Source organism: Xenopus tropicalis, chromosome 9 (assembly GCF_000004195.4).
Source record: "Xenopus tropicalis strain Nigerian chromosome 9, UCB_Xtro_10.0, whole genome shotgun sequence".
NCBI lineage: Eukaryota > Metazoa > Chordata > Amphibia > Anura > Pipidae > Xenopus > Xenopus tropicalis.
The window spans coordinates 130,634-151,631 of NC_030685.2; the positions used below are offsets into that span (position 1 = coordinate 130,634).

A 20,998-nucleotide genomic window follows, 5' to 3' on the forward strand; every position below is an offset into this window, starting at 1 on the left:
CCCACTGGCCCTAACCCTACATCCGCCTAAATCTTACCTGTGTACCCAAAGCTCCCCCACTGGCCCTAACCCTACATCCACCTACATCTTGCCTGTGTGCCCAAAGCTCCCCCACTGGCCCTAACCCTACATCCACCTATATCTTACCTGTATACCCAAAGCTCCCCCACTGGCCCTAACCCTACATCCGCCTAAATCTTACCTGTGTACCCAAAGCTCCCCCACTGGCCCTAACCCTACATCCGCCTAAATCTTACCTGTGTACCCAAAGCTCCCCCACTGGCCCTAACCCTACATCCACCTACATCTTACCTGTGTACCCAAAGCTCCCCCACTGGCCCTAACCCTACATCCACCTACATCTTACCTGTGTACCCAAAGCTCCCCCACTGGCCCTTACCCTACAGCCGCCTAAATTTTACCTGTGTACCCAAAGCTCCCCCACTCGCCCTAACCCTACGTCCTACGTCCGCCTAAATCTTACCTGTGTGCCCAAAGCTCCCCCACTGGCCCTAACCCTACGTCCTACGTCCGCCTAAATCTTACCTGTGTGCCCAAAGCTCCCCCACTGGCCCTAACCCTACATCCGCCTAAATCTTACCTGTGTACCCAAAGCTCCCCCACTGGCCCTAACCCTACATCCGCCTAAATCTTACCTGTGTACCCAAAGCTCCCCCACTGGCCCTAACCCTACATCCGCCTAAATCTTACCTGTGTACCCAAAGCTCCCCCACTGGCCCTAACCCTACATCCGCCTAAATCTTACCTGTGTACCCAAAGCTCCCCCACTGGCCCTAACCCTACATCCGCCTAAATCTTACCTGTGTACCCTAAGCTCCTCCACTGGCCCAAACCCTACATCCGCCTAAATCTTACCTGTGTACACAAAGCTCCCCCACTGGCCCTAATCCTACATCCGCCTAAATCTTACCTGTGTACCCTAAGCTCCCCCACTGGCCCTAATCCTACATCCGCCTAAATCTTACCTGTGTACCCAAAGCTCCCCCACTGGCCCTAACCCTACATCTGCCTAAATCTTACCTGTGTACCCAAAGCTCCCCCACTGGCCCTAATCCTACATCCGCCTAAATCTTACCTGTGTACCCTAAGCTCCCCCACTGGCCCTAACCCTACATCCGCCTAAATCTTACCTGTGTACCCAAAGCTCCTCCACTGGCCCTAACCCTACATCTGCCTAAATCTTACCTGTGTACCCAAAGCTCCCCCACTGGCCCTAACCCTACATCTGCCTAAATCTTACCTGTGTGCCCAAAGCTCCCCCACTGGCCCTAACCCTACATCCGCCTAAATCTTACCTGTGTACCCAAAGCTCCCCCACTGGCCCTAACCCTACATCCGCCTAAATCTTACCTGTGTGCCCAAAGCTCCCCCACTGGCCCTAACCCTACATCTGCCTAAATCTTACCTGTGTACCCAAAGCTCCTCCACTGGCCCTAACCCTACATCTGCCTAAATCTTACCTGTGTACCCAAAGCTCCTCCACTGGCCCTAACCCTACATCTGCCTAAATCTTACCTGTGTACCCAAAGCTCCCCCACTGGCCCTAATCCTACATCCGCCTAAATCTTACCTGTGTACCCTAAGCTCCCCCACTGGCCCTAACCCTACATCCGCCTAAATCTTACCTGTGTGCCCAAAGCTCCCCCACTGGCCCTAATCCTACATCCGCCTAAATCTTACCTGTGTGCCCAAAGCTCCCCCACTGGCCCTAACCCTACATCCGCCTTCATCTTACCTGTGTACCCTAAGCTCCCCCACTGGCCCAAACCCTACATCCGCCTAAATCTTACCTGTGTGCCCAAAGCTCCCCCACTGGCCCTAACCCTACATCCGCCTTCATCTTACCTGTGTACCCTAAGCTCCTCCACTGGCCCTAACCCTACATCCGCCTAAATCTTACCTGTGTACCCAAAGCTCCCCCACTGGCCCTAACCCTACATCTGCCTTCATCTTACCTGTGTGCCCAAAGCTCCTCCACTGGCCCTAACCCTACATCCGCCTAAATCTTACCTGTGTACCCTAAGCTCCCCCACTGGCCCAAACCCTACATCCGCCTAAATCTTACCTGTGTACCCAAAGCTCCCCCACTGGCCCTAACCCTACATCCGCCTAAATCTTACCTGTGTACCCAAAGCTCCCCCACTGGCCCTAACCCTACATCCGCCTAAATCTTACCTGTGTACCCAAAGCTCCCCCACTGGCCCTAACCCTACATCCGCCTAAATCTTACCTGTGTACCCAAAGCTCGTCCACTGGCCCTAACCCTACAATTGCCTAAATCTTACCTGTGTGCCCAAAGCTCCCCCACTGGCCCTAACCCTACATCCGCCTAAATCTTACCTGTGTACCCAAAGCTCGTCCACTGGCCCTAACCCTACATCCACCTAAATCTTACCTGTGTACCCAAAGCTCCCCCACTGGCCCTAACCCTACATCCGCCTAAATCTTACCTGTGTACCCAAAGCTCCCCCACTGGCCCTAACCCTACATCTGCCTAAATCTTACCTGTGTACCCAAAGCTCCCCCACTGGCTCTAACCCTACATCTGCCTAAATCTTACCTGTGTACCCAAAGCTCCCCCACTGGCCCTAACCCTACATCTGCCTAAATCTTACCTGTGTACCCAAAGCTCCCCCACTGGCCCTAACCCTACATCCGCCTAAATCTTACCTGTGTACCCAAAGCTCCCCCACTGGCCCTAACCCTACATCTGCCTAAATCTTACCTGTGTACCCAAAGCTCCCCCACTGGCCCTAACCCTACATCTGCCTAAATCTTACCTGTGTACCCAAAGCTCCCCCACTGGCCCTAACCCTACATCCGCCTAAATCTTACCTGTGTACCCAAAGCTCCCCCACTGGCCCTAACCCTACATCCGCCTAAATCTTACCTGTGTACCCAAAGCTCCCCCACTGGCCCTAACCCTACATCTGCCCTAAATCTTACCTGTGTACCCAAAGCTCCCCCACTGGCCCTAACCCTACATCTGCCTAAATCTTACCTGTGTACCCAAAGCTCCCCCACTGGCCCTAACCCTACAATTGCCTACATCTTACCTGTGTGCCCAAAGCTCCCCCACTGGCCCTAACCCTACATCCGCCTAAATCTTACCTGTGTGCCCAAAGCTCCCCCACTGGCCCTAACCCTACATCTGCCTAAATCTTACCTGTGTGCCCAAAGCTCCCCCACTGGCCCTCACCCTACATCCGCCTAAATCTTACCTGTGTACCCAAAGCTCCCCCACTGGCCCTAACCCTACATTCGCCTAAATCTTACCTGAGTGCCCAAAGCTCCCCCACTGGCCCTAACCCTACATCTGCCTAAATCTTACCTGTGTGCCCAAAGCTCCCCCACTGGCCCTAACCCTACATCTGCCTAAATCTTACCTGTGTACCCAAAGCTCCCCCACTGGCCCTAACCCTACATTCGCCTAAATCTTACCTGTGTACCCAAAGCTCCCCCACTGGCCCTAACCCTACATCTGCCTAAATCTTACCTGTGTACCCAAAGCTCCCCCACTGGCCCTAACCCTACATTCGCCTAAATCTTACCTGTGTGCCCAAAGCTCCCCCACTGGCCCTAACCCTACATCTGCCTAAATCTTACCTGTGTACCCAAAGCTCCCCCACTGGCCCTAACCCTACATCCGCCTAAATCTTACCTGTGTGCCCAAAGCTCCCCCACTGGCCCTAACCCTACATCCACCTACATCTTACCTGTGTACCCAAAGCTCCCCCACTGGCCCTAACCCTACAATTGCCTCCATCTTACCTGTGTACTGCAACATCTTTCCTGCCATAGTTGGTACTTGGTGGTGATTGTGCCTTCTATGGGAAACCTATGAAAGCACACCATTTGGCGGGGGGGGCACTCCTCCAACCCCAAGGGCAGTTCCTGTTGACAACAGATATTTTACAGACCAAGAGCCTTCCCAGCAGAGCGGTGCTAAATTAGGATATTAGGAAGTAACCAACTGCTGTTTAAGAAACAGAGATTTTCCTCCAAAGCACAATAAACACAGTCCTCCAAAGCCATTGGAATCGCAAACTAGACCCCAAGCACCCGTGTATAAGGAGTTCTCCTGGAGGATGTGCCAAGTCTGTCCATTTGCATGTCCCAAACTCTTACAAGCTTCAGTGCTAGGAGAAGGTATTGAGGGAAATTATCATGTTGCACCCCCAACTGCTTCATTCTGTCATCCTGTAACCAGTGTCCTACAGAAAGAAATACCCACAACCTGGTGCTGCTTTCCAACAGAATACTTCTTCTTTGACCCAGGTTCAAAGTTAAACCTCAAGAATATGGTGCCAGAGAAAGCCACACCAGCCCACCCATCTGCTAGTTCGTTAGCCAACCCTATGCATTTTTACAAGGTTCAGCCTGCTCCCCAAGAGCATCTGGAAGAATAGGCAATAGATCCTTGTATAGAAAGATTTTCATCAAGGGTAAACATAAGACACATATAGAGGGACAGTAATCAGGTAGGCTTTGATTAGCGTCGCTCTTTCCCTATAGGACAATGGCACTTTTCTCACAGCTGTACCTTTATGTCTGCTACATCCAGTTTTGACCTCCAGTATAGCTGACATTATCATCATCTTAATTTAAGTCTAGATAGAAATTGGGAAATTCTTAGCCAGAGTCCAGAAAGTTTTCCACTTTTCCAGAGAACCAGAAGCTTCTTTGTAACTTTTGGTTGCCTCCAAAAAAATCCATTAGATGATGGCTGAGACATTGTCCACGTTGGCCACTAACTTCAGGAGCAGGCAGTGAGGGGGCACAGAACCCTTCCAAGTCCCATGCTTGCATATTACAACAGGAATGGATCTATTGCTTGCTCATGGAGCAGTGGACTAAGAGGACAACCCTGACTCACTGACTCAACCCTAAAGATCTGACCATGCCAACCATTAGCAATTGGGAAGCTCTCTTCCTTTCTCTACAGTAAACCACTCAACAAGTTGTTCTGGGACACCCTAATTATACAGTCCATAGGTACTCATGATCCACTCTGTCACAGGCTTTGGCCTAATCAAGACCTAATTAAATATATACTATTGCACAGACTTAGAGGCACATTTTTTTTTAACTTCCAAACTCGACTAAACTCATTTCCTCAAATGTCTAACATTGACTAAAAAACGCAAAAAAAATTGAATTCTTCGAGTTGTCATTCCAGGCAGGGATGCTTACCGGGGTCAGTTTTCCTCAAGGTTAGGGAATGTGGAATAAGCTTAGTGTCCCTCAAAGAGACTGACGGGGCCTTAGTTTAACCTGTGCTCCCCAGAGCCCTGCCCAAACATCATCTTCACTAAAGATATCAAGGCATTGGGCTTTAACCACATAAGGATGTCTTCCTGTGGGACATTATTATTCTTCATTTTTATTGTGATGTTCTTTGTCTGGGGACTTGTCATAGGAATGACTACCAAATTGTCCCAGTTCTGGTGGCCAATTCTTATTGTATATGCGCCATAACTGCCCACGAGCTTCCAGGAGGTTAAAAGTGACATCAAATTCTATGTCTGACTGAGCCATTATAGCTGAAAAGTCTCTTTCCCATAATAGGAGGGTCCTTACTATGAATTGCCTGGGAGGAGCCTCATCTCCTCCTTTTTACATTTTATCCCAGTTCTTCTTTCTAAAGGGCTCATTGTCATTAGACATATCTGGTGTTGCAAAATGTCTCATCCTCTCCCAAAAGTGTCTCTTCCTCTATCTCTTGAGTTTGAGGATTTCTGCTAATGTTTTTATGTGGAGGTCTCATACTGGTTATGACCAGTGCCAATCAGAGGATTAAGTGGTTCCATTTGGCAGTCAGGAATGTTGGGAATTATTGGACACCATAGAAACACCTGAGCCTTGTCCTTCCTTCTAGACTGCCCATTGTACTATAAGTTGTAACCACCCATTATGACCTAGGAGTTGCCATACACTCGTGCTGGAGACCCTCCATTTGTTGGCAGTTGACTGCACCAACTCTCAGATTAGAGAAACAGTTGATAATGATGTCTCCATGATCCCCGACAGTGTTGGTATCAGCGTTGGTCTCTTTTAGGTGGAAGAAGAATGTTGCTAAGCAACGACTTTAGAAACTGTCTGCAAAATGTGAGGCTTCAGTAACTGCACACAGCTCCCAACTAACAGCACTGCTTCATTCTTTCCCCTTAATGCAGTGAGTCTCAATGAGTATGGTGGGCAATGAGAGTTCCCAAAGGAATGTCCTTAGCATCTAAAGTGAGTGGGAGTAGCCATTAGTCCTGGCAGTGAGGAATAAGGAGGTAAAGGACTCGCTGGCTGGCCAAAGAGGTCATGTCAGGAGGTCCCCCAGTATAATAGGCCAGATAAGGGCTTAGTCTGTCCACTCAGCAAAAGGTATGGTCTCTGTAGGAACCTCACTTATTGTAGGGCTTGGCAGAGAAGTAATGTAGTTGCCAGTCTGGGAATAAATTGCATTAGTAGGTGCATCTCTGCCCCACTCTACATCTCTGCACTTACCTCAATGTACTGACAAATCCACTGGTTCCTCTCCTCTACTAACCTACTCCTAAGCACCTCACTCATTACCTCTTCACCTACTGTATATACTCATTCAAGGTTCTACTATAGCGTCCCCCAAACTACTGCTTAGAAAAAAACAGGAAAAATCACTAATTTCTTACTATAGACTGTAACTATAGTAAAGTGTAACTATAGGCTGTTACTATAGACTATAACTATAGACTGTAACTATAGGCTGTAACTATAGACTGTAATTCTAGACTGTAACTATGGGCTGTTACTATAGACTATAAAAATAGACTGTAACTTTAGGCTGTAACTATAGACTGTAATTATAGACTGTTACTATAGACTGTAACTATAGGCTATAACTATAGACCATAACTATAGACTGTAACTATAGACTAACTATATACTAGATGTTTTGGTGGCTCTAAACTGAATTTGCTTTGGGGCTCAGTAATATCTTCTTGCCCAATGGTGGTACTGCTAAGAAGAGGAGGAGCAGTGGCCCATTGATACAAGGGTTGATCACAGGGTAAGAGGGGCCACATTTGGAGGACCTTGGTGGTGCAATGGTAAATCCAAGTTCAGAGTTCTGGTTACAGAAGAAGACACAAGACTTACTGTACATACATGAACATGTGCCATTAGTGTATCATTGCGGTGTGGGCCTCAGGTCTGACCGTTGGTAGAGGGAATTCGCCCACAGGGCTGCACTCACCTCCATGTTCATTTTCTACATTGTAACAAACACTCTTCTTTTCCCTTTACAGAACGTTAGAACCATGTCTAACACAAGCAACAGAGACACCAAAACCCAATGTCTACCGCGTAATGGGCTGGTGAAGATTCCTTCTCCCACCAACGGCCTGGGCTCGGCCAGTATTACCAAAGGGACTCCGGCAGTGAAGAACCGCCTGTGCCAGCCCCCTTCTGTACCCTCCATCCTCAGCCAAGCCTTCCCCAAGCACGCCGAGCATGTTAACCCTTCCACCCTGCCCATCTTGCCCCCACCCCCCACGCACAGTATCCCCCTCGGACTGAGTCCTGAAGAGGAGAATCTTTCAATGCCTTGTGACCAATCAGCAGACAGAGTACAGAGTCCTGAGATGAACTGGCACCTTGCCCTAGATGAGAAGATTCTTACCCGTCTTTTCTGTTACTTCTCGGCCTGTGAGAAGTGCATTTTGGCTCAGGTGTGCAAGACATGGAGGCGAGTTCTGTACCAGTCCAGGTTTTGGCTAGGCCTGACCCCTGTCTTGCACGCCAAGGAACTGTACAACGTGCTGCCCGCTGGCGACAAAGAGTTTGTGAACCTGCAAGGATTTGCTGTGCGGGGATTTGAGTCTTTCTGTCTGGTTGGGGTATCGGATCTGGATATCTGTGAGTTTATTGATAACTACCCGCTTTCCAAAAAGGGAGTCAAGTCTGTGAGCCTTAAGAGGTCGACAATCACGGATGCAGGACTGGAGGTAAGGGTTAATGTGTCCTTTTTCATTTAAATGATGTATAAGTTCATTCCTTCTACTGCACCTCCAGTAGTTAGGCCTAAGCCTCCAGTAGTTTGGCCTAAACCTCCAGTAGTTAGGCCTAAGCCTCCAGTAGTTAGACCTAAGCCTCCAGTAGTTTGGCCTAAGCCTCCAGTAGTTAGGCCTAAGCCTCCAGTAGTTATACCTAAGCCTCCAGTAGTTTGGCCTAAGCCTCCAGTAGTTAGGCCTAAGCCTCCAGTAGTTATACCTAAGCCTCCAGTAGTTAGGCCTAAGCCTCCAGTAGTTAGACCTAAGCCTCCAGTAGTTAGGCCTAAGCCTAATGGAACCGAACCCTAATGCGCCCACCAACCTCTCACCCGCAGTGGGGTCCATTACACACGCACACAGCTCTTTTGCATATCTTGCTTAATGATGTGCCAGGGGACAGTAGCCCCCCAGAACCCCATGGAACTGCTGATAAGCCCCCTGGGGCAGCACCACATATGGTGCAACAAGGACACAGACCACAGGTGTTCTGCCCCAGTGCAACGTACACGTTATGTTGAATGACCTCTGTGTGACAGTTTTGGAAGAGATGATTGGGTAAACAACCAACGTAGGGCTGGAAATAGCGGTAGGCTAGAGGGGCAGCTGCCTAGGATGCTAGAGATTAAGGGTTCAATTCCGACGGAGAGAGTGAGTATGTAAGTGGGGTGGGGGGTGAGTATGTGAGTAAGCATCGAGCAGTGGGTGCATGTGGTGTCGGAGTGGCAGAGGGAGGAAAACAAGATACTGAGTGGAGGTTACCAGGCCAAGTACTATTGCCTTGGGTACAAGTACTATTTGGCCCAGCTTGGAACAGCAGAGCCTGTCCCTCCTTCCATACATGCCTTTATTTACATGCACTTTTAATGGTTGAATTTGGTGTCCAACCAGTGGCCCTAAATCAGTAACCAAATCTCCAAAAACAGCAGCCATTGGGCCCCAGGTTAAACATTTTGTTATTGGCTGGTCCCTGTTATTTCCCCAGGTGATGCTGGAGCAGATGCAGGGAGTGGTACGTCTGGAGCTGTCGGGCTGCAATGACTTCACTGAGGCTGGCTTGTGGTCGAGCTTACACGGGCGCATTACATCTCTAAGTGTCAGCGACTGCATCAATGTGGCTGATGATGCGGTGGCAGCCATCTCCCAGCTCCTGCCCAACTTGGGAGAGCTGAATCTCCAAGCCTATCATGTCACGGACACAGCTCTGGCATATTTTACTGCCAAGCAAGGCCGGGCCACACACACTCTCCGTCTGCACTCCTGCTGGGAGATTACCAACCATGGGGTTGTTAATGTTGTCCACAGTCTACCCAACCTGACCGTCCTCAGCCTCTCTGGCTGCTCCAAGGTGACAGACGATGGTGTGGAGTTAGTAGCGGAGAACCTGCGAAGGCTACGGGGTCTGGACCTGTCTTGGTGCCCACGGCTAACAGACACCGCCTTGGAGTATATCGCTTGTGACCTGCACAAGCTGGAGGAGCTGGTCTTGGACAGGTGGGTGATCCATCACTAGGTCACACCTCCTTCCCTAGGCTATGCCCTGTCATTGGTCAGAGCTGTGTCAGTAAGTCCCACTGCCCCCATCACTAGGCCACACTCCCCCTATGTTACTAGGTCACGCCTCCTTCCCTAGGCTATGCCCTGTCATTGGTCAGAGCTGTACCAGTAAGTCCCACTGCCCCCCTCACTAGGCCACACTCTCCCTATGTTACTAGGTCACGCCTCCTTCGCCTAGGCTATTCCGTCATTGGTCAGAGCTGTGTCAGTAAGTCCCACTGCCCCCATCACTAGGCCACACTCTCCCTATGTTACTAGGTCACACCTCCTTCGCCTAGGCTATGCCCCGTCATTGGTCAGAGCTGTGCCAGTAAGTCCCACTGCCCCCCTCACTAGGCCACACTCCCCCTATGTTACTAGGTCACACCTCCTTCTCTAGGCTATGCCCCGTCATTGGTCAGAGCTGTACCTGTAAGTCCCACTGCCCCCATCACTAGGCCACACTCCCCCTATGTTGTAGTTGGGAATCTGATCAGCTATTATCCCGGCTTCTGCTTTAAACTCAGTGGGTGAGCTTTAGCCTATGGGGTAAACCCATGTAAATGGACTTTTCTAGGAGCCTTAAGGAATTTCTTCCCAGAATCCTGTTATGACATTTGCATACGTATGAGGCGGTCTCCTCAATCCCTTTAGCTTGTTCATGTATCCCTATGTTACTAGGTCACACTCCCCCTATGTTACTAGGTCACACTCCCCCTATGTTACTAGGCCACACTCCCCCTATGTTACTAGGCCACACTCTCCCTATGTTACTAGGTCACACCTCCTTCCCTAGGCTATGCCCCGTCATTGGTCAGAGCTGTGTCAGTAAGTCCCACTGCCCCCATCACTAGGCCACACTCTCCCTATGTTACTAGGTCACACCTCCTTTGCCTAGGCTATGCCCCGTCATTGGTCAGAGCTGTGCCAGTAAGTCCCACTGCCCCCCTCACTAGGCCACACTCCCCCTATGTTACTAGGTCACACCTCCTTCGCCTAGGCTATGCCCTGTCATTGGTCAGAGCTGTACCTGTATGTCCCACTGCCCCCATCACTAGGCCACACTCCCCCTATGTTGTAGTTGGGAATCTGATCAGCTATTATCCCGGCTTCTACTTTAAACTCAGTGGGTGAGCTTTAGCCTATGGGGTAAACCCATGTAAATGGACTTTTCTAGGAGCCTTAAGGAATTTCTTCCCAGAATCCTGTTATTACATTTGCATACGTATGAGGCGGTCTCCTCAATCCCTTTAGCTTGTTCATGTATCCCTATGTTACTAGGTCACACTCCCCCTATGTTACTAGGTCACACTCCCCCTATGTTACTAGGCCACACTCCCCCTATGTTACTAGGCCACACTCCCCCTATGTTACTAGGCCACACTCTCCCTATGTTACTAGGTCACACCTCCTTCCCTAGGCTATGCCCCGTCATTGGTCAGAGCTGTGCCAGTAAGTCCCACTGCCCCCCTCACTAGGCCACACTCCCCCTATGTTACTAGGCCACACTCCCCCTATGTTACTAGGCCACACCCCCCCTATGTTACTAGGCCACACTCCCCCTATGTTACTAGGTCACACTCCCCCTATGTTACTAGGCCACACTCCCCCTATGTTACTAGGTCACACTCCCCCTATGTTACTAGGCCACACTCCCCCTATGTTACTAGGCCACACTCCCCCTATGTTACTAGGCCACACTCCCCCTATGTTACTAGGCCACACTCCCCCTATGTTACTAGGCCACACTCCCCCTATGTTACTAGGCCACACTCCCCCTATGTTACTAGGTTACACTTTTCACAGTAGTTCACAACTCATTAGCAGGGCTGTAACTACAGAAGAAGCAGACCCCATACCTCCCAACATTGGAAAAATGGAAAGAGGGACAAAAATAAACACCACGTGTAGCGACATTTTTGACCATGCCTATTTTTTAACCACACCCCCTAAATACACTCCTTTTTTGGAAAATTTGGCAGGTTATGTAATGTTTGAACACATTTCTGGGGGTTTTGTTTTATGTGTTATTACAGTTTTGCTAATGAAGGCGAAGTTGCCCTTTAAGCTGTGAGTCTCAGTTCCCCCAAGAGACCTGTTTAGCTTATTAGTTACACTTGTATCTCAGTGCCGGGGCTGAGTATTCCTGGCTCTGCCAAAAGCCCCCTTATCTCATTACGGTTGGGGAACTTTGTATCTTTCAAATTGGAAAACCGGCCAGGCAGTTTTGGAAGGGCTGTTGCACAGGTGGCAACCCAAAATAGGCAGGCAAATAAGGGCCGTGCAAAGGGCACCTTCAGCCTGCAGGGGGCAGCCTTAGGCAATCCGAATATGGAAAGGCTGATACCATGTAACTGTGCAAGGAGAGATGGGAAAGAAGAAGGCAATAAGGCAAGGAGAGATGGGAAAGGGAAAGGCAATAAGGCAAGGAGAGATGGGAAAGGGAAAGGCAATTAGGCAAGGAGAGATGGGAAAGGGAAAGGCAATAAGGCAAGGAAAGATGGGAAAGAGATAGGCAATAAGGCAAGGAGAGATGGGAAAGGGAAAGGCAATTAGGCAAGGAGAGATGGGAAAGAGATAGGCAATAAGGCAAGGAGAGATGGGAAAGGGAAAGGCAATTAGGCAAGGAGAGATGGGAAAGAGATAGGCAATAAGGCAAGGAGAGATGGGAAAGGGAAAGGCAATTAGGCAAGGAGAGATGGGAAAGAGATAGGCAATAAGGCAAGGAGAGATGGGAAAGGGAAAGGCAATTAGGCAAGGAGAGATGGGAAAGAGATAGGCAATAAGGCAAGGAGAGATGGGAAAGAGATAGGCAATAAGGCAAGGAGAGATGGGAAAGAGATAGGCAATAAGGCAAGGAGAGATGGGAAAGGGAAAGGCAATAAGGCAAGGAGAGATGGGAAAGGGAAAGGCAATAAGGCAAGGAGAGATGGGAAAGGGAAAGGCAATTAGGCAAGGAGAGATGGGAAAGAGATAGGCAATAAGGCAAGGAGAGATGGGAAAGAGATAGGCAATAAGGCAAGGAGAGATGGGAAAGAGATAGGCAATAAGGCAAGGAGAGATGGGAAAGGGAAAGGCAATAAGGCAAGGAGAGATGGGAAAGGGAAAGGCAATAAGGCAAGGAGAGATGGGAAAGGGAAAGGCAATAAGGCAAGGAGAGATGGGAAAGGGAAAGGCAATAAGGCAAGGAGAGATGGGAAAGGGAAAGGCAATCAGGCAAGGAGAGATGGGAAAGAGAAAGGCAATAAGGCAAGGAGAGATGGGAAAGGGAAAGGCAATAAGGCAAGGAGAGATGGGAAAGAGATAGGCAATAAGGCAAGGAGAGATGGGAAAGAGATAGGCAATAAGGCAAGGAGAGATGGGAAAGAGAAAGGCAATAAGGCAAGGAGAGATGGGAAAGAGATAGGCAATAAGGCAAGGAGAGATGGGAAAGAGATAGGCAATAAGGCAAGGAGAGATGGGAAAGAGAAAGGCAATAAGGCAAGGAGAGATGGGAAAGGGAAAGGCAATCAGGCAAGGAGAGATGGGAAAGGGAAAGGCAATAAGGCAAGGAGAGATGGGAAAGGGAAAGGCAATAAGGCAAGGGGAGATGGGAAAGAGATTGGCAATAAGGCAAGGAGAGATGGGAAAGAGATAGGCAATAAGGCAAGGAGAGATGGGAAAGAGATAGGCAATAAGGCAAGGAGAGATGGGAAAGAGATAGGCAATAAGGCAAGGAGAGATGGGAAAGGGAAAGGCAATAAGGCAAGGAGAGATGGGAAAGGGAAAGGCAATAAGGCAAGGAGAGATGGGAAAGAGATAGGCAATAAGGCAAGGAGAGATGGGAAAGAGATAGGTAATAAGGCAAGGAGAGATGGGAAAGAGATAGACAATAAGGCAAGGAGAGATGGGAAAGGGAAAGGCAATAAGGCAAGGAGAGATGGGAAAGGGAAAGGCAATAAGGCAAGGAGAGATGGGAAAGAGATAGGCAATAAGGCAAGGAGAGATGGGAAAGAAGGCAATAAGGCAAGGAGAGATGGGAAAGGGAAAGGCAATAAGGCAAGGAGAGATGGGAAAGGGAAAGGCAATAAGGCAAGGAGAGAGCAGACATAGATCTGGCAGCAGGGAGAGATAGACCTCCTGGGATGCAAGGTTGGAAGAAGTGCAGGAAAGGCTGAACCAACCACAGGTTCCCCCAGGTGTGCCAGTAAGCGCCAATCAGGGAAGGACTTTACTCTCCTTGCACTTTGGGGCCCTTAGGTTCCCATTTGTGAGACCCCTTCCCAATGGCAGCCTTAACCCTGTTATAATCATGTGCCTTTTGTTCCTCAGGTGTGTGCGGATCACTGACACGGGACTCAGTTACCTGTCCACAATGCCGTCTCTCCGCAGCCTGTACCTACGCTGGTGCTGCCAGGTGTGTGATTGCATTTTTCTTCTTAACTCCAAGGGGCACTTCCAGTTGGTGGGTAAAATCTGCCCTTTTGGGCTCTAGCTCATTGGTGTTGGCCCGAGGTGGTAAGTGCCACTTAAGTGCAAAGCAGCAATAAACATACACTTCAAGCCTAAGTGCCTTCAGGCTTCCCCCATACACTCCTTTGGAGCCACCGCAGGGGCAGCCTCACCATTTCAGCACCATTGCCTTACAGTAGCTATAGACTTCAACGTGTATTTGTCAAAGTTGCCATTTGCCCCAGGAATTGATGGGATCACATTAGGAGACTTAAGGTGCCCATACACCTTAAGATCCGCTCACTTAATGATGTCGCCAAGTGAGCGGATCTTCTCCCGATATCCCCCACCTACAGGTGGGCGATATCGGGAGAATCCAGGCTAATTTGATCGTTTGACCCAGGGGCCAAACAATCAAATTATTACAGCGGGTATAGGCAAAGTCAGTCCGGGGACTGCATCAACGAGCCGATGCGGTCCCTGATCCGACTAGATTTTTTAACCTGCCCGATCGAGATCTGCCCAATTTCAGGCCAGATATCGGTCGGGCAGGCCCGTCGGTAGTGCCCATATACGGGCCGATTAGCTGCTGAATCTGCCTAAGGGACCAATATTGGCAGCTAGAATCGGCCCGTGTATGGGGACCGTTAGAGACTAATCAGCAGAGGTGACAGAACTGTTACCCCAATCTGGGCCAATTTAGGCTGCCAGTGGGCCCGGGGCAACGATCTCATTTGTGGCCCCCCTGCTGTCTCTTCAGTAACTTTGTATAGCCGTACTACCCACAAACAGAAGCAAGTGAATGTAATAAGGCAAGCAGTAAGGATACAAGCTGTATTAACCAACGCAGGCATGGGGACCATATGCAGCACCCTGAAAATCCAACCATAACTATGAGATTGTGGGAAAGGAAAAGTCAGAATTTCTAGATGTTGTGCTGCTGAGCTCCCCCAGTAACAGCGCCCAAAAATACATGACCCGATCCAATAGGTTTAAAAATGACCTCTTTCATTCAATGGTTTTGAACTGCACCCCATGTATATAGAGCCACTCAGTGACACATACAGATTCCACAGTGTATATAGAGCCGTTCTAAAATGAAAGTAAAATATTCCGGAATGAACACTGAGTGTATAAAGAACGTTCCAGGAATATCCAAAGCTTGAGAATAGAACACAGGTCCTACTGTAGTTATAAAGTTGTGCGAACGAGAGCCCTGACATCTGTATCAGGGAGAGATTTGTAAAAACTTTATAATAAGTTACACTCCCTATCCTTAAGTTACATCCCTCATCCTAAAGTTACACCCCTTATTCTAAAGTTACACCCCTCATCCTAAAGTTACACCCCTTATTCTAAAGTTACACCCCTCATCCTAAAGTTACACCCCTCATCCTAAAGTTACACCCCTTATTCTAAAGTTACACCCCTCATCCTAAAGTTACACCCCTTATTCTAAAGTTACACCCCTTATTCTAAAGTTACACCCCTTATCCTTAAGTTACACCCCTCATCCTAAAGTTACACCCCTCATCCTAAAGTTACACCCCTTATTCTAAAGTTACACCCCTTATTCTAAAGTTACACCCCTCATCCTAAAGTTACACCCCTCATCCTAAAGTTACACCCCTTATTCTAAAGTTACACCCCTTATCCTTAAGTTACACCCCTCATCCTAAAGTTACACCCCTTATTCTAAAGTTACACCCCTTATTCTAAAGTTACACCCCTTATTCTAAAGTTACACCCCTTATCCTTAAGTTACACCCCTCATCCTAAAGTTACACCCCTTATTCTAAAGTTACACCCCTTATCCTTAAGTTACACCCCTCATCCTAAAGTTACACCTCTTATTCTAAAGTTACACCCCCTTATCCTTAAGTTACACCCCTCATCCTAAAGTTACACCCCTTATTCTAAAGTTACACCCCTCATCCTAAAGTTACACCCTTATACTAAAGTTACACCCCTTATACTAAAGTTACACCCCTTATCCTAAAGTTACACCTCTTAGTCTAAAGTTACACCCCTTATTCTAAAGTTACACCCCTTATACTAAAGTTACACCCCTCATCCTAAAGTTACACCCCTTATTCTAAAGTTACACCCCTCATCCTAAAGTTACACCCCTCATCCTAAAGTTACACCCCTTATTCTAAAGTTACACCCCTCATCCTAAAGTTACACCCCTTATTCTAAAGTTACACCCCTTATTCTAAAGTTACACCCCTTATCCTTAAGTTACACCCCTCATCCTAAAGTTACACCCCTCATCCTAAAGTTACACCCCTTATTCTAAAGTTACACCCCTTATTCTAAAGTTACACCCCTCATCCTAAAGTTACACCCCTCATCCTAAAGTTACACCCCTTATTCTAAAGTTACACCCCTTATCCTTAAGTTACACCCCTCATCCTAAAGTTACACCCCTTATTCTAAAGTTACACCCCTTATTCTAAAGTTACACCCCTTATTCTAAAGTTACACCCCTTATCCTTAAGTTACACCCCTCATCCTAAAGTTACACCCCTTATTCTAAAGTTACACCCCTTATCCTTAAGTTACACCCCTCATCCTAAAGTTACACCTCTTATTCTAAAGTTACACCCCCTTATCCTTAAGTTACACCCCTCATCCTAAAGTTACACCCCTTATTCTAAAGTTACACCCCTCATCCTAAAGTTACACCCTTATACTAAAGTTACACCCCTTATACTAAAGTTACACCCCTTATCCTAAAGTTACACCTCTTAGTCTAAAGTTACACCCCTTATTCTAAAGTTACACCCCTTATACTAAAGTTACACCCCTCATCCTAAAGTTACACCTCTTAGTCTAAAGTTACACCCCTTATTCTAAAGTTACACCCCTTTTTCTAGTTACACCTCTTAGTCTAAAGTTACACCCCTTATTCTAAAGTTACACCCCTTATTCTAAAGTTACACTCCCTTATCCTTAAGTTACACCCCTCATCCTAAAGTTACACCCCTCATCCTAAAGTTACACCCCTTATTCTAAAGTTACACCCCTTATCCTTAAGTTACACCCCTCATCCTAAAGTTACACCCCTCATCCTAAAGTTACACCCCTTATTCTAAAGTTACACCCCTTATTCTAAAGTTACACCCCTCATCCTAAAGTTACACCCCTCATCCTAAAGTTACACCCCTTATTCTAAAGTTACACCCCTTATCCTTAAGTTACACCCCTTATCCTTAAGTTACACCCCTCATCCTAAAGTTACACCTCTTAGTCTAAAGTTACACCCCTTATTCTAAAGTTACACCCCTTATTCTAAAGTTACACCCCTTATTCTAAAGTTACAACCCTTATCCTTAAGTTACACCCCTCATCCTAAAGTTACACCCCTTATTCTAAAGTTACACCCCTTATCCTTAAGTTACACCCCTCATCCTAAAGTTACACCTCTTATTCTAAAGTTACACCCCCTTATCCTTAAGTTACACCCCTCATCCTAAAGTTACACCCCTTATTCTAAAGTTACACCCCTCATCCTAAAGTTACACCCTTATACTAAAGTTACACCTCTTATACTAAAGTTACACCCCTCATCCTAAAGTTACACCTCTTAGTCTAAAGTTACACCCCTTATTCTAAAGTTACACCCCTTATACTAAAGTTACACCCCTTATACTAAAGTTACACCCCTCATCCTAAAGTTACACCTCTTAGTCTAAAGTTACACCCCTTATTCTAAAGTTACACCCCTTTTTCTAGTTACACCTCTTAGTCTAAAGTTACACCCCTTATTCTAAAGTTACACCCCTTATTCTAAAGTTACACTCCCTTATCCTTAAGTTACACCCCTCATCCTAAAGTTACACCCCTCATCCTAAAGTTACACCCCTTATTCTAAAGTTACACCCCTTATCCTTAAGTTACACCCCTCATCCTAAAGTTACACCCCTCATCCTAAAGTTACACCCCTCATCCTAAAGTTACACCCCTTATTCTAAAGTTACACCCCTTATTCTAAAGTTACACCCCTCATCCTAAAGTTACACCCCTCATCCTAAAGTTACACCCCTTATTCTAAAGTTACACCCCTTATCCTTAAGTTACACCCCTCATCCTAAAGTTACACCCCTCATCCTAAAGTTACACCCCTCATCCTAAAGTTACACCCCTCATCCTAAAGTTACACCCCTTATTCTAAAGTTACACCCCTTTTTCTAGTTACACCTCTTAGTCTAAAGTTACACCCCTTATTCTAAAGTTACACCCCTTATCCTTAAGTTACACCCCTCATCCTAAAGTTACACCCCTCATCCTAAAGTTACACCCCTTATTCTAAAGTTACACCCCTCATCCTAAAGTTACACCCCTCATCCTAAAGTTACACCCCTTATTCTAAAGTTACACCCCTTATCCTTAAGTTACACCCCTCATCCTAAAGTTACACCTCTTAGTCTAAAGTTACACCCCTTATTCTAAAGTTACACCCCTTATTCTAAAGTTACACCCCTTATCCTTAAGTTACACCCCTCATCCTAAAGTTACACCCCTTATTCTAAAGTTACACCCCTTATCCTTAAGTTACACCCCTCATCCTAAAGTTACACCTCTTATTCTAAAGTTACACCCCCTTATCCTTAAGTTACACCCCTCATCCTAAAGTTACACCCCTTATTCTAAAGTTACACCCCTCATCCTAAAGTTACACCCTTATACTAAAGTTACACCCCTTATACTAAAGTTACACCCCTCATCCTAAAGTTACACCTCTTAGTCTAAAGTTACACCCCTTATTCTAAAGTTACACCCCTTATACTAAAGTTACACCCCTCATCCTAAAGTTACACCTCTTAGTCTAAAGTTACACCCCTTATTCTAAAGTTACACCCCTTTTTCTAGTTACACCCCTTATTTTAAAGTTACACCCCTTTTTCTAAAGTTACACCTCTTATTCTAAAGTTACACACCCCATATCCTAAAGTTACACCTCTTATTGTAAAGTTACACCTCTTATTCTAAAGTTACACCCCTTTTTCTAAAGTTACACCTCTTATTGTAAAGTTACACCTCTTATTCTAAAGTTACACCCCTTTTTCTAAAGTTACACCTCTTATTCTAAAGTTACACCCCTTATTCTAAAGTTACACCTCTTATTCTAAAGTTACACACCCCATATCCTAAAGTTACACCCCTTTTTCTAAAGTTACACCCCTTATTTTAAAGTTACACCTCTTATTCTAAAGTTACACACCCCATATCCTAAAGTTACACCCCTTATTTTAAAGTTACACCCATTTTTCTAAAGTTACACCTCTTATTGTAAAGTTACGCCTCTTATTCTAAAGTTACACACCCCATATCCTAAAGTTACACCCCTTATTTTAAAGTTACACCCATTTTTCTAAAGTTACACCTCTTATTGTAAAGTTACACCTCTTATTCTAAAGTTACACACCCCATATCCTAAAGTTACACCCCTTTTTCTAAAGTTACACCTCTTATTCTAAAGTTACACCCCTTATTTTAAAGTTACACCCCTTTTTCTAAAGTTACACCTCTTATTCTAAAGTTACACACCCCATATCCTAAAGTTACACCCCTTTTTCTAAAGTTACACCCCTTATTTTAAAGTTACACCCCTTTTTCTAAAGTTACACCTCTTATTCTAAAGTTACACACCCCATATCCTAAAGTTACACCCCTTTTTCTAGTTACACCCCTTATTTTAAAGTTACACCCCTTTTTCTAAAGTTACACCTCTTATTCTAAAGTTACACACCCCATATCCTAAAGTTACACCTCTTATTGTAAAGTTACACCTCTTATTCTAAAGTTACACCCCTTTTTCTAAAGTTACACCTCTTATTGTAAAGTTACACCTCTTATTCTAAAGTTACACCCCTTTTTCTAAAGTTACACCTCTTATTGTAAAGTTACACCTCTTATTCTAAAGTTACACCCCTTTTTCTAAAGTTACACCTCTTATTCTAAAGTTACACCCCTTATTCTAAAGTTACACCTCTTATTCTAAAGTTACACACCCCATATCCTAAAGTTACACCCCTTTTTCTAAAGTTACACCCCTTATTTTAAAGTTACACCTCTTATTCTAAAGTTACACACCCCATATCCTAAAGTTACACCCCTTATTTTAAAGTTACACCCATTTTTCTAAAGTTACACCTCTTATTGTAAAGTTACGCCTCTTATTCTAAAGTTACACACCCCATATCCTAAAGTTACACCCCTTATTTTAAAGTTACACCCATTTTTCTAAAGTTACACCTCTTATTGTAAAGTTACACCTCTTATTCTAAAGTTACACACCCCATATCCTAAAGTTACACCCCTTTTTCTAAAGTTACACCTCTTATTCTAAAGTTACACCCCTTATTTTAAAGTTACACCCCTTTTTCTAAAGTTACACCTCTTATTCTAAAGTTACACACCCCATATCCTAAAGTTACACCCCTTTTTCTAAAGTTACACCCCTTATTTTAAAGTTACACCCCTTTTTCTAAAGTTACACCTCTTATTCTAAAGTTACACACCCCATATCCTAAAGTTACACCCCTTTTTCTAGTTACACCCCTTATTTTAAAGTTACACCCCTTTTTCTAAAGTTACACCTCTTATTCTAAAGTTACACACCCCATATCCTAAAGTTACACCTCTTATTGTAAAGTTACACCTCTTATTCTAAAGTTACACCCCTTTTTCTAAAGTTACACCTCTTATTGTAAAGTTACACCTCTTATTCTAAAGTTACACCCCTTTTTCTAAAGTTACACCTCTTATTCTAAAGTTACACCTCTTATTGTAAAGTTACACCTCTTATTCTAAAGTTACACCCCTTATTTTAAAGTTACACCCCTTTTTCTAAAGTTACACCTCTTATTCTAAAGTTACACCTCTTATTGTAAAGTTACACCTCTTATTCTAAAGTTACACCCCTTTTCTAAAGTTACACCTCTTATTCTAAAGTTACACCTCTTATTGTAAAGTTACACCTCTTA

At 45.9% G+C, this 20,998-nt stretch overlaps 1 protein-coding gene across 2 annotated transcripts in view; it reads left to right on the forward strand.

Moving 5' to 3' along the window:
* Nucleotides 1-20,998, forward strand: part of fbxl16 (F-box and leucine-rich repeat protein 16) — a 41,692-nt gene that overhangs the window by 14,423 nt on the left and 6,271 nt on the right. For both annotated transcript variants that reach the window (XM_031892460.1, NM_001102944.1), the window contains 3 exon segments: nucleotides 7,299-7,997; nucleotides 9,025-9,533; nucleotides 13,887-13,971. In XM_031892460.1, coding sequence (XP_031748320.1) covers nucleotides 7,311-7,997; nucleotides 9,025-9,533; nucleotides 13,887-13,971 — 1,281 coding nt within the window. In that variant the 5' untranslated portion in view covers nucleotides 7,299-7,310.